The sequence below is a fragment of the Siniperca chuatsi genome, linkage group LG24 (assembly GCF_020085105.1).
Source record: "Siniperca chuatsi isolate FFG_IHB_CAS linkage group LG24, ASM2008510v1, whole genome shotgun sequence".
NCBI lineage: Eukaryota > Metazoa > Chordata > Actinopteri > Centrarchiformes > Sinipercidae > Siniperca > Siniperca chuatsi.
Window position 1 is genome coordinate 16264623 of NC_058065.1, and position 14128 is coordinate 16278750.

At 44.3% G+C, this 14128-nt stretch overlaps 1 protein-coding gene across 18 annotated transcripts in view; it reads left to right on the plus strand.

Annotated features, from left to right (window-relative positions):
* LOC122872195 (diacylglycerol kinase zeta-like) overlaps window positions 1-14128 on the plus strand; it is a 172020-nt gene that overhangs the window by 147061 nt on the left and 10831 nt on the right. For 14 of the 18 annotated variants that reach the window (XR_006377048.1, XM_044188106.1, XM_044188086.1 and 11 more), the window contains 2 exons: window positions 4039-4079; window positions 5442-5562. Coding sequence is in view for 16 of the 18 variants with exons in the window: in XM_044188106.1 (XP_044044041.1) it covers window positions 4039-4079; window positions 5442-5562 (162 nt within the window). In the remaining 2 variants the exon portion in view is untranslated. The remainder of the gene's footprint in view (window positions 1-4038; window positions 4080-5441; window positions 5563-14128) is intronic. The other 4 variants (XR_006377047.1, XM_044188100.1, XM_044188097.1 and 1 more) reach the window with 1 other exon arrangement.

Here is a 14128-nt window from a genome sequence, read left to right on the forward strand (position 1 = left end):
TTTTATTATATTGGGAAAATGTTCATTTCTCAGAGCCTGAAATTTGGGGCATGATGTGAAGTGTAGTTCTGACTCTACCTCTTGTCTGTTACACTGAGTCTCTCCTTTATTCCTCTCCTCTCATGGCATAAGACTGGCTCCATTTTCTCTGGTTTACTTAATTCCTTCCCTGGGCTAAATTCATTTAATTCCTACATACGAAGAGTGTTGTGTTTTGGGTTTCTCTCTCTCTCTCTCTCTCTAAGCCTAACATAACTGGATTAGGATTTAGAGAGAGACGGAGTGAAAGCGGAAGTATTGAGGTCAACCTAATAAACATTCATCACATATTTCAGCCTGGCTTCAGCCATACACACAGCATGTGTTTCAACCAATAACCAATGACATGAACATGCTGTATGTCTGTGTTTGAAATGATTTTGATGAGGATGTACTTATAATGATGATGCTTTTAGTGGCTTTGTCTAATTCAGTTGCTGGCACTATATATACTGTTCATTCCATAATGCTGGTTACTCCTTATTGTTTATTTCCATGTTTTTATTAGAAAATGTGAAAGTGTAGGATATCACACATCAAACAGCTACATCTATAATGTTTCTATAGTTTCATAAAATATAAAAAGCAATAAGAAACAACTATATCTCACTCTCTTTCCCCTTACTATATTTTTATTTCAATTCAATTCAATTGGGCTTTATTGGCATGGGAAACAGATGTTAACATTGCCAAAGTATGTGTAAAATAAAAACATACATAACAGAAGAATTGTTATATTAAAATATATACAGATAAGTAAGATAGGATAATAATAAAAATAATAATACAATTATAATAATAATATCTATCTGTCTCTATCTCTATTTATTGGTCTCTCTCTCTCTCTCTCTCTATATATATATCTATATATATCTATATATCTATATATATAGATATATATATATATAAAAAAACTTTGTCCTTCACCCTCCGCGGGTGGTCTCGTCCTTCAAGCTCGGGTCCTCTACCAGAGGCCTGGGAGCTTGAGGGTTCTGCGCAGTATCTTTGCTGTTCCCAGTACTGCACTCTTCTGGACCGAGATGTCTGGTGTTCTTCCAGGGATCTGCTGTAGCCACTCCTCCAGTTTGGGGGTCACTGCCCCGAGTGCTCTGACGACCACGGGTACCACTGTTGCCTTCACCTTCCAGGCCTTCTCCAGCTCTTCTCTGAGCCCTTGGTACTTCTCTAATTTCTCATGTTCCTTTTTCCTGATGTTGCCATCGCTTGGTATTGCCACGTCAACCACAACGGCTTTCCTCTGCTGTTTGTCAACCACCACGATGTCAGGCTGGTTCGCCATTACCATTCTGTCAGTCTGGATCTGGAAGTCCCACAGGATCTTGGCTCGGTCATTCTCTACCACCTTTGGAGGTGTTTCCCACTTTGACCTCGGGGTTTCCAGTCCATACTCAGTGCAGATGTTCCTGTACACTATGCCAGCTACTTGGTTATGGCGCTCCATGTATGCTTTTCCTGCCAGCATCTTACACCCTGCAGTTATGTGCTGGATTGTCTCAGGGGCCTCTTTGCACAGCCTACACCTTGGGTCTTGTCTGGTGTGGTAGATCTGGGCCTCTATTGCTCTGGTGCTCAGGGCCTGCTCCTGTGCAGCCATGATGAGTGCCTCTGTGCTGTCCTTCAATCCAGCCTGCTCTAGCCATTGGTAGGACTTCTTGATATCAGCCACTTCAGTTATGTTCCGGTGGTACATCCCGTGTAGGGGTTTGTCCTCCCATGATGGTCCCTCCTCCAGCACGTCTTCCTCTGTTCCCCATTGTCTGAGACATTCACTGAGCACGTCATCCGTTGGGGCCTTATCTTTGATGTACTTGTGGATCTTGGATGTTTCATCCTGGATAGTGGCTCTCACACTCACTAGTCCACGGCCACCTTCCTTACGGCTAGCGTACAGTCTCAGGGTGCTGGATTTGGGATTGAACCCTCCATGCATGGTGAGGAGCTTTCGCGTCTTAACGTCTGTGGTCTGTATCTCTTCCTTTGGCCACCTTATTATTCCCGCAGGGTATCTGATCACTGGCAGGGCGTAGCTGTTTATTGCCTGGGCCTTGTTCTTGCCATTGAGCTGACTTCTTAGGACTTGCCTTGCTCGTTGGAGGTATTTGGCCGTTGCTGTTTTCCTTGTTACCTCTTCGAGGTTGCCATTTGCCTGTGGTATTCCAAGGTACTTGTAACCATCCTCAATGTCTGCTATTGTTCCTTCTGGGAGTGAGACCCCTTCTGTGTGGACTACCTTCCCTCTCTTCGTCACCATTCGACTGCACTTCTCAAGCCCAAATGACATCCCAATGTCAGAGCTGTAGATCCTGGTGGTGTGGATCAGTGAGTCGATGTCCCGCTCGCTCTTAGCGTATAGCTTGATGTCATCCATGTAGAGGAGGTGACTGATGGTGGCCCCATTCCTGAGTCGGTATCCATAGCTAGTCTTGTTGATTATTTGGCTGAGGGGGTTCAGACCTATGCAGAACAGCAGTGGGGACAGAGCATCTCCTCTGTATATGCCACATTTGATGGATACTACTTCAGGATTGTGCGCCCTTCGGTAAGCCATTCAGGGTGCGTCCCATCTCTTAGCAGCTGGTTCATTTGTGCTGCTAGGCGCTCATGGAGTGCAGTGAACTTCTTTAGCCAGTAGGTGTGGATCCTGTCAGGGCCAGGTGCTGTCCAGATCTTCATACCTGAGACTCTTACTTGGATGTCTGCCGCTGTGATGGTGACTGGATTCTGTTCAGGGAGGTTGCTGTGGTCCTTTCTCAGAGCCACCAGCCACTGTGCCTCGCTGTTGTGTGATGCCTCCCTCTCCCATATATTTTTCCAGTACTGTTCAGTTTCCAGCCTTGGTGGGTCTGCTCTGCTGTTATTACCCTGCCATTGAGCGTACACTTTCACAGGTTGAGTTGTGAACAGCCGGTTTATTCTTCTGGCTTCAATATCTCTCGTGTACCTCTTTAGGCGGCTGGCCAAGGCTTGGAGTCTTTGTTTGGCAGTTTCGAGTGCTTCAGTTATGGGCATCTGGTTGTACTTCTTGGGTACTTGCTTTCTCATTGCACCTCTCTCAGCCTCTGTCAGTTGGCTCACTTCTCTCCGGGCCTCCTTGATTTTTGCCTCCAGCCTTCGTTTCCATGGTGGTTACTGTTTCTCATGGCTCCCATTGTTGCTCTTGTAGCCAAGCATCTCGAGGATCACTGCTGCTGAGGCGTGTATCAGCTCATTGGTTTTTGGTTTCAGTGATGGTTGTGGTCGGGATCGCTCTCAATGCTGCATTCACATCTTCTAGGAGACTTTCTGATGGTACTTCACTTAGCCGTTGTAATTGGCGTCGCGGTTGCCTTGCATTCATCTTCGCCACGGTCTTATCTTTCAGGTCAGTCGCTGCCTTGTTCAGCGTGATTGCACTTGGGGCTTCGTACCCACTCTCTGGTTGGGGAGCCGCCGCTGGCTCCCCTCTGACCTGTTGTCCTGTGTTGTATCTCGTCAATCTCAAGTTGTGATAGCAGTTGCCGATTGTGGATGTTGGAACACTGAGCTACAGGTTGCTTCGCTGTAAGCCTTGATTGTGGGTTTTGAAGTAACCATTCATCCCGCATCCTTTGCATGTAACCCCTCTGACTAGGGTTACTGGAGTTACTGCTTTGTCAACAAGCTGTGGACAGTCGGCAAGAGCACTTGTACTTGCAGCCATGCCTCTCGTTGTGTCACCATTAATGCTGCAGCGTGCATATGAGAGAAAGTGGAAGTAGACCGCTACACACACTGCCCCGCTGTCGCACAGCCCAACTCTTGCAAAATATGGCTCTTATTAAAACACTGTCATTCTTAAAGTACTGGTACTAATAAAATGGGGTATAGTACCACTTTTAATGGAACTTAAGCTCAAAAGATTCTGTGTTGTCCCTGATTATCTGTTAGACACAAATCAAAGAAGGCCATGTTCTTTTTTTCTTTTCTTTTCTAATAGTCTCTCTCTTTCTCTAATGCTAGAGATGTTGATCGAGTGTGTGGAGAACAAGGATGTGAAGAAGGTGAGTGACAATCCAATCAATCATCAATGTTTCAATTTTCATGCATCACCGATATGGTTTTGTCTTAAAGCTTTAGGCTACTTTGGAGAATTTAAATCACCTGCAGACCTGTTAACTGTTTACATAGTAACAACTTCCTCAAAGAAATTCAAGAAAATTTAGAATGGGGCTGAGGGTGGGACATGTCATCATGGGTTTGCTTGGCACAGTGCAAAGGAGACCAACCCAGGCCCATGGAAAAACCCTATTATTTCTTTCTGTAATGAGTACCATTAAGTACCATTAATTGCAACTGAGATTGACTACTAAAATCAATGAAATTCAGGTTCCAGTTTATATAAAGCAAAGGCAATAGCAAAAGTACAGTTGTGTTGTGGGAGGAAATTTTTGATTTCGCAGGGTCTGTTGGGAGCTCTCACAAAATGAAGGTGTTTATCTTTAAAATCGCAGTAATAAATGTTTTTGTATTAACAATGGATCAAATGACTATGAGTAATGTGAAAGGTGTCACATGTTACGACCCTGGCTCAACGAAAGCAACATGAAAGAAAACAAAGTTGGATAAACCAAATTTTAGGTTTATTAAATAAATAAAAGAAAACAGACTAAATGAAGTGGTGTGGAGAGACTCTGCTCCTGCAGTCTGCTTGATGAGAGAAGAAGTGTGGGAGGTGGAGGAAGGGCCTTTTGTAGGTGGATCAGGTGCCACTGATTGGACAGGAGGAATTAGTTGACTGGGAGCTTCCTGAAACAGAAATAGAAGCCAAGTACACACAAAACTACATTGGTCATAACATGCTTGTAATGACAAACCCACAGAGAGGTATCACCAACTCTGCAGTTTCATCCTGATTGTAGTTGTTAGGGTTAGTGAAGCCAGATAACAAAAGAGATCTGGGGTATGTTGATCTTGCTTCATAGTATAGGCCCCTGCTCAGCACCAAACAGCAGACAGACACAATTAGAGACTAGCTGGTGAACATAATGGAGCATTTAGCAGCCAGATAGAGTTGGTGGTGGAGACCAAACCCAGAGCTTAAAGAAAGTGAATATTGGATTCATCAGGTGGACACAAACAAGCCTAAATGAATGCTAATGTTGCTCTGTGTCTGCATGATGTGTAAATAAGCAACTGTTTGTTAACAAATTTTCCATATCAATTTTATAAGGTCATACTGTATGTCGGATGTTGTGTTGTCAGCTTTTTCAGCTGCTCCCGAGTAGTCAAACAAACAATCAACTAATGCAGCTTTAAGTGAAAAGATTTTTCAATTAAGATTTGTAGCATTTAGTTGAAATATTGCCACAAATTGTATCTTGTTTTCCATTTTAAAGCTCATTTAACCCCTATTTTACCAAAAGCTGCAGGAGCTGCACATGAAGGGAGCGGACCTCACAACGCTGGACTTATCAGGCTGCAGTTTACTGCACTATGCTGTCAGTACAGGAAGCAAAGAGATTGTCCGCTACATCCTGGACAATGGTAACTTCAGCAAACCAGCAGCCATTATGAGTTACAATTTACCATATAACCATATGTTGTAATTAGATTATATTGAATGATAGTTTTAGTATTTTTCCATAATATTTTCATTTACATTTTTACACCATAACATACAGCTTTTGCATTCATATGATAAAACACAACATAAGATTGCGGCATTGACACAAAAGAAAAAACAAAATGCAAAAAAGCTCAAAAACAAGAATGCTCCCCCTGTTTTAGTCTATCTATTCAAATGTAGCATATTACAGTAGATGCAAAATATAAAGAATAATTTAAAGGGAAAAAAAGCTTCTACAAGCTCAGAACCTGCATTATCAGGTTCAGTCACTTGTCATTTGTTAACTCTAAATCCTTAACATAATTAATAAAGGGTCTCCATATGTTCTCAAATATATGCTGTTTAGCCTTTAATATGTTAATATAAGTTATCTTTTCCAATGGAAGGCTTGATAACATCCATTTTATCCATTTAGTGCTCTTTGAATCTTTTTCCGTATAGTGCAATACATTGTTTGGCATAAAGCAAGTTATGGTCTATAAATGCTTGTTGATTTTTACTATATTTATGTTTCTCTGGATATAAGCTCAACAAAAAAAGCTAAGGGTCCAGTAAGATTTGTTTTGAAATAATTTTCTCGATGATAACTCTTAACTCCTCCAAGAATGGTTTAATCTTTCTGCATTGCCAAATACAGTGAAACAATGTTTCTCTAGTTTCCGTACATTTTGTGCAAATGTCTAGTATGTTTTTGTTAGATCAATTTAATTCCACAGGTGTCACATATGTCCTGGATCGTTTTAAGTCCCTTAGAGTCCCATAATTTAAATGTTGCATCTGCTCTTCCTGGTACAAGGAACTGATTATCCCATATTGGACTATATTGTGATAATGAATGTGGTTCTTTTAAATATTTTTTATATCAGTGATGTTGATAGGTTTTCAATGTAGTGAGTAACCAGGACCCACAGGTGGTCATTTGAGTGGCTCCCCGGACAATTGAGTGGGTCCTCAATAAAATTTGTGCTTTTTGATAAATTGTAGTGTTAAACTCGTGTTTAGGGATGGGTATCTGTTACGGAACAGACAGGCAAGGGACACCGAGATGGACAAGAATGTTCTTTATTCGATAACAGCCAGAGAAAGTGGGTATGGAGAGAGAAAAGTGTGAAGGAAGGAGATTGCTGGAGAAGGGAGATCGCTTGGATAAGGAAGATGTTATGAAGTTATAGAAGTTATGCTGAGTGGCATTGAGAGTCCTAAACACAAACAAGGTCGGACACATACTGAGGTGAGTGCAGGGCTTTTATGCTGACTGTGATTGGGAGCTAATGTGGAGCAGGAATGGGATTGTGAGCAGGTGTGGATCATTAGTGTAGTATCCCTGACAGTACCCATACCACCAGCCCCGGCCAGCTCCCGAGGGCCGAAAACCCCGCCGATGTGGTGGTCATCCTCCACCACGGGGAGTGGGTTGATCTGGCCGGCCGGCTGGAGCCTGGGCATGTGTGGAGCTGGGAGGCCTTGGATGGGCGACCAGGAGCTTGGACCGGTGTGGAGCAGGGAGTGTCGGACTGATGACCATGAACCCGGTCCTGGATGTTGCGGGGGACCCCGGGCGGACAACCAGGTAGTAGAACCAGGATGGAGCTGAGGACCTCCGGTGGACGACCCGGGACTGGCCTGGCGAGGAGCTGGGGACCTCGGGCGGACAGCCCAGGGACTGGACAGGTGAGGAGCTGATCTCATGCGATCTGCGATGAAGATCAATACCATCTCGAGGCCTGGCGGAGTGCTGGTGGCACCGGAGGAAGGTCACAGGAGGCCGGCTGCGGTGAAGGCAGGAACTCCCTGGAGGCCTGCGGGGAAAGCGTGGACCCTCCAGAGGCCTGAGGCAGACGCGCAGGCATGGACCCCCTGGAGGCCGGAGATGAGAACTCCCTGGAGGTCTGCGGCGAAGGCGGGAAACCCGTGGAGGTCTGTGGCGAAGGTGTGGACCCTCCGGAGGCCGGAGATGGGAACCCCCTGGAGGCTCTCCAACCAGCTCAGGAGCCGGCAACAGTGCAGGCCGGTGACCTTGTGGACCAGCTCAAGCCAGACGGGTGCCCCGATAGGGATTTGGCCCTGTGGACTGCGTGTCTAGCTTCGATGGGTATAGCCATAGAACACTGTTATCATCCACCACCGAATCAAAACAGGGCTCCGGTCTGGCCCTTGGCATGGTGAAGTGGGGGGTTGACAGAGAGACAACAGGAATGCCGGCTTAGTCCTTCGGTATAGGTCCGACCTTCTGTTACAGAACAGACAGGCAGGGGACACCGAGATGGACAAGAATGTTCTTTATTCAATAACAGCCAGAGAAAGTGGGTATGGAAAGAGGGAAGTGTGAAGGAAGGAGATCGCTGGAGAAGGGAGATCGCTTGGATAAGGAAGATATAGAAGTTATGCTGAGTGGCATGGAGAGTCCTAAACTCAAACAAGATTGGACACATACTGAGGTGAGTGCAGGGCTTTTATGCTGACTGTGATTAGGAGCTAATGTGGAGCAGGAGTGTGATTAGGAGCAGGTGTGAATCATTAGTGGGTAGTGGAGCCTGGAGTATCCCTGACAGTATCATTATGATTATATCAATTCTACTTCTCTAATCTATACTCTTATCAGTCAAAGTAACTATATAAACTCAATAATATTTCACGGAAAACAAATCTAAAATGTCAATAAAATAAATCATATTCCTGACATCGAAACACTGAGTGAAGTTTAGAAAGAATGAAGAACTCAGACATCAGTTAGAATCAGTCCTTTCTCCTGTTTTCTGTCCACCTCCCTCTGCTGCTGATGTAATTCACTGCCTGCAGTTACCACAGGTAGAGAGAGGAGGGGCTGGTTTGTCTCAGCAAGCAGCTAAGTTTACAAGAATTTGCCAAATTTTAAGAGTCGTGGCAAACTAAGCAAAACAGTTAGACCACATACACACAGCTTCGTTTGAGCTTGTTTGTAACAATTCGCTATTAGCCGAGCTAGCGTGCTGTGCTTGTGTAAACAAAGAGCCAGTGGATCAGACTGCAGACAGAGCAGATTAAAATATCGCCCTCTACGTGTTAACATGTTTATGCTTGTTGAACAGGTATATTGATAAAGTATTGGCTTTTTACTCGCTAAGGTTTTATTGCACTTACTTACATTAATGAGAGAAGTTGTCGTCAACTCGAGTTATCTCCACCACTGTCTGTCTGATCTGACTGCGCTTCGTGTGTGTGTTTGTGTGTGTGTGTGTGCGCTCAGCGCTGACAGAGAGAGCAGGTGAGTGGCTGCAGCCTGATAATAAATTAGTCAAATCAATTTTTTTGACAGCAAGGTTTCTGTAGTTTATTTACATGATTTCAACACATATTTGTTGTTCACAATGTAGCATTGTCAGGGAAAAAATAGGGTGCGTCGATAGTTATTAGTCTTATTACTATTATTATCATTATTATTCCTATCACTATCATATCCTATTATTGTTATTTTATTAATATTAATAGTATCACTACCATTACATTATTATTTAAAAATTCTAGGTAGAATTTGCATTGTGCCCCCCAACCCAACCAGCAGCTATGGATGGCCACCCACCCTGAGTCTGGTTCTGCCCGAGGTTTCTGCCTCTTAAAGGAAGTTTTGCCACTGTCGCCAAAGGTTTGCTGATGGTGGGGTTTTAGGTGACTTGTCACTCTTACCTTTAGGCATCATTAAGTTCTACAGGATCCACAACATGCTTGTTGGATATAATAGTTGTGATTGACGTTTTAGTTTCTAATTGTTTAATCTGCCATGCCAATAATTTACCCAATTTATCGCCTAGTTCATAGAATGTTTGCTTTAGTCTTAGAAGACTAGAGACAGCTCTGAAAGCAGACAACTCATCATATACAGCTCTCAAAATCAGTAAATCCTTTTCTATTTGTGGGATACTATTCTCATAAAGTTGTCCCTGGAGAATCTTTATTTTATATTCCAATTGTAATCTCTCCTCACGCACCTTTTTTGATTTTGAGCCTGTATAATTTATATGCCCTCTGAGAAAAGCTTTAAATGCTTCCCACTTTGTACACGCAGATATTTGTGTAGTATTAATTTCAAAGAACTCATCTATCTGTTTTCCTATATATTTTACAAATTCTTCATATTGTAACCATTTGGGCTGAAAATGCTATCTAAATAGGTCTCTTGTCAGTTTTTTATCCATGTATACTAAACAACATGGCGCATGATCTGAGACCACAATGTTATCATAGAAGCAGTAATGAATTTTCGCTATTGCAAATGACATAAGTTCCACACTTAGTGAGGATCAGTCAGTCACACCTTCCACTAACCAAACAATATCTGCTGCTATTCATTTGTCACATCAATTAACCCTCATCTGCAACATGTATAAGAGGTTTGCTCTAATTCTGTATCACATAAGAGTTTTAAATATTTTTGTCCCACGTGTTAAATACAACCCTTGCATAGTGTATGATTAACAGCTCAATGTGTAGTGTGTTTAGTACATGTTTTGCATGCGTATGTCTGCCTGTGAATGTGTTTGTGTGTGTGATATTTGTCCCACATGTTACTTCAGCATAAAGTGTATGTATAGCTCAATGTGTGTAGTGTGCATATTTTTGCATGTGCATGCATGTCTGCCTATGCATATGTGTAGGCATGTAAGAGTACTGAAATTGCTTCCAGTGCCAATATATACAAGTTCAAAACACTGTATTTTGTAATAGTCATTCGTTTAGCACCATTTTTCAGATCACACACACTGCCATATTCAAATGCTCTTACATTAATCTTACATTTATCTATCTTAATTAATCATTAATTCGCGCCTTTTTACTGTACTATAAAGCATCACACTACTTTGGTAGTGTCAATCATTGCTACTACTACTTTGGTAGTGTCAATCATTGCTGCTTTGCAAGCAATGATTGAGCCCTCTCACCTCCACGCATGTCAGGGTGTGCCGCAGCTGCAGTCTCCCCTTCTAGTGCGCATGCGCTAACGTGCAATGCTGCCTGTGCCGTTGCTCCGTCTCGTCATCTTACTTTTTCCAACTTTTAGCTTACCTTTTTCTCCAAAACTTGAGTAACTTACGAAATGAGAGTGAAACTTCTCCTGCTACTCGGTCAGGGCACTGCTGCAGAACAGCTGTTTGGCTGCATTGTTTACACAGCTGATCACCCTGAAGCCAAGTGGCATGGCGCCCAGGACAATCGATATCTCCACTGAGATCAAAAGGAGGACACACCGAGGATGCAGAGGTGGAACGAAGCGGTGAGGGAAGAGAGAGGGGGCCAGACAAAAGAGACTTAAGAACAAGAGATTTAAGCTGTGTCTGCCTTCTCTCATCATGGGCAACGTGAGATCACTGGCGAATAAAATGGACGAGCTAACGGCATCAGCCTGTTGCCTATAAACCGCACTGTTACAAGCACTAAAGCATCTTCCATCATCTCTACTGGAGGAGAACTGAGCATCACTTCAGATGGAGTTCGATGAGTGTAGTTTGATGTGCTTCTCAGAGACATGGCTACACCAGGATATCCTAACGTTTCCATCGATGGCTTTCAGACTGTTCGGGCTGACAGGGATCACATCGGGAGCGGTAAGCAGAAAGGCGGCAGGCTTGCTGTTCTGGTCAACAACAGATGGTGTAATCCTGGTCACATTACTATCAAGCAGAGTATCTGTTGCCTGGACATTGAACTGTTAGCTGTGGGAGTTCGGCCATATTATCTGCCACGTGAATTCTCACATGCCATTGTTGTGACTGACTGTTGTCCCCATCTGCTAACCCGGCATCGCCGTGCAACGCCATTCACACCACCATAGCACAACTCCAGACTCAACACCCGAGTGCACTCATATTAATCTCAGGTGACTTCAACCATGTCAGTGTTTCAACAACACCGACTCATTTCACCTAGTATGTGAGTTGTCTTACTAGAGAGGAGAGGACACTGGACGTTAAGGATGCATACAGCTACCGAGACACCGGCTCCTGCCCATCCCCCCTCAAACTCAGCTGCTGTTGGCCCTCAGACTCCTCCGAGTCCACTGCTCCCCCCTCCTCCATCTTCCTGGGAGAGTCCTACTCCCCCCTTAACTGGATCTCAGGCTAACGGCCCTCTCAAGACTGATGACTCCCCCCCTCCCCTGCCTGTAACCTCTGCTGTGTGCCTGACTGCTGACCAGGTGAGAGGACAGCTGATGAAACTCCATTCAAACAAGGCTGCAGGCACTAATGGCGTTTGCCCCGGGTGCTAAAAGCCTGTGCCTCCCAGCTATGTGGAGTCCTTCACCATGTCTTCAACCTGAGCCTGAGTCTTCAAAGGGTCCCTGTTCTGTGGAAGACATCTTGCCTCGTTCCTGTGCCAAAGACGCCACGTCCCAGTAGCTCCAAGGACTACAGACCGGTGGCACTGACCTCCCACATAATGAAGACCCTGGAGAGACTGGTGCTGGAACAGCTGCGGCTGTGGTCAGACCCCTCCTTGACCCCCTTCAGTTCACCTACCAGCCCTGTTTGGTAGTTGAGAACGCCATTATCTTCCTGCTGAACCGCATCTACACCCACCTGGACAAGCTGGCAAGTACGGTGAGGATCATGTTTTTTGACTTCTCCAGTGCTTTCAACACCATCCGGCCAGCCCTGCTGGGGGAGAAGCTGGCAGAAATGCAGGTGGATGCCCCCCTCTTGTCCTGGATTGGACTACCTGACTGGCAGACCGCGTCTGCAGCACTGTGTGTCGGACAGCATGGTCAGCAACACTGGGGCCCCTCAGGGGACTGTCCTTGCCCTTCCTCTTCACCATATACACCACGGACTTCAGCTACCGTACAGAATCTTGCCACCTTCAGAAGTTTTCTGATGACTCTGCTGTGATGGGATGTATCAGCGGTGGTGATGAGACTGAGTACAGGGCTGTGGTGGGGAACTTTGTCTCATGGTGTGAGCAGAACCATCTGCAGCTCAATGCGACAAAGCCTAAGGAGCTGGTTGTAGACCTACGAAGGGTCAAGGCACCAGTGACCCCAGTTTCCTTCCAGGGGGTCAGTGTGGACATTGTAGAGGATTACAAGTACCTGGGAGTACACATAGACAATAAACTGGACTGGGCTAAGAACACTCAAGCTGTTTACAGGAAGGGCCAGAGCCGCCTCTATTTTCTGAGGAGGCTGAGCTCCTTCAACATCTGCCAGACAATGCTGAGGATGTTTTATGAGTCTGTGGTGGCCAGTGCTATCCTGCATGCTGTTGCATGCTGGGGTAGCAGGTTGAGGTTAGCCAACGCTAACAGACTCAACAAACTGATCCGTAAGGCCAGTGACATTGTGGGGGTGGAGCTGGACTCTCTGTCGATGGTGTCAGAGAGGAGGATGCTGGCCAAACTACATGCCATCTTGGACAATGTCTCCCACCCCCTCCATGACGTGCTGGTCAAACAAAGGAGTACCTTCAGCGGAAGACTCATCCCCCCAAGAAGCACCACAGAGCGCCACAGGAAGTCATTCCTGCCTGTGGCCATCAAACTCTTTAACTCCTCCCTCTAAGTGTCAGTCTATATGACCTTAAGTCGATAAACTGGACTTTAGACCATTAACATCACTGTAATACTTAAACTTTACTTAAAATAATTGTGCAATATTCTCTTTTTAATACTGCTGTGCAATATACTCTGTTTTCAGATATTTATTTATTTATTCATACTTCTATTACTAGTGTGCAATATCTACGATGTAATAATCATCTTAATAAGCTACACTTAACTTGACTCATTATTGCACTATTACTTATTACTTAAATTTATTTCATTGTATTATTATACCGTGCATCCTTATCAACCTCTAAATCCACTTTAGTACTTTGGTACACTTATTTTAGCTTTTATACTTATCTACTTATCTTGTCTAAATCTACGAAAACAATGCAACTACCTATGACCTTCTCTGTACTTCTTCATCAGCATCCTCAAAGCAAATACTGCATCTGTTGTACTCTTTCTAGGCATGAAACCATATTGCTGCTCACAAATGCTCATCTCTGCCCTTAGCCTAGCTTCCACTACTCTTTCCCACAACTTCATTGTATGGCTCATCAGCTTTATTCCTCTGTAGTTGCCACAGCTCTCCACATCTCCCTTGTTCTTAAAAATTGGCACCAGAACACTTCTCCTCCATTCCTTGGGCATCCTCTCACTCTCCAAGATCTTGTTAAACAAACTAGTCAGAAACTCTACTGCCACCTTGTACTTAATTTATCTTACCTGTATTATAATGTATTATATTTTGATTTGCTTAGTACTTCTATTCCTGTGTGCGTTGATGAGATAGTGAGCAGCTGTAACAAAAGAGTTTCCCCTCTGGGATCAATAAAGTATTTCTGATTCTGATTCTGATTCCTTGCTGGACACCGTCCGTTCAACGCGGCTTTGAATTTTCATGTGTTTTGGACACTCCACATAGGAGTTAAATGTCACTTCCTGGTTTCTCTATGTGGTGTTAGAGAA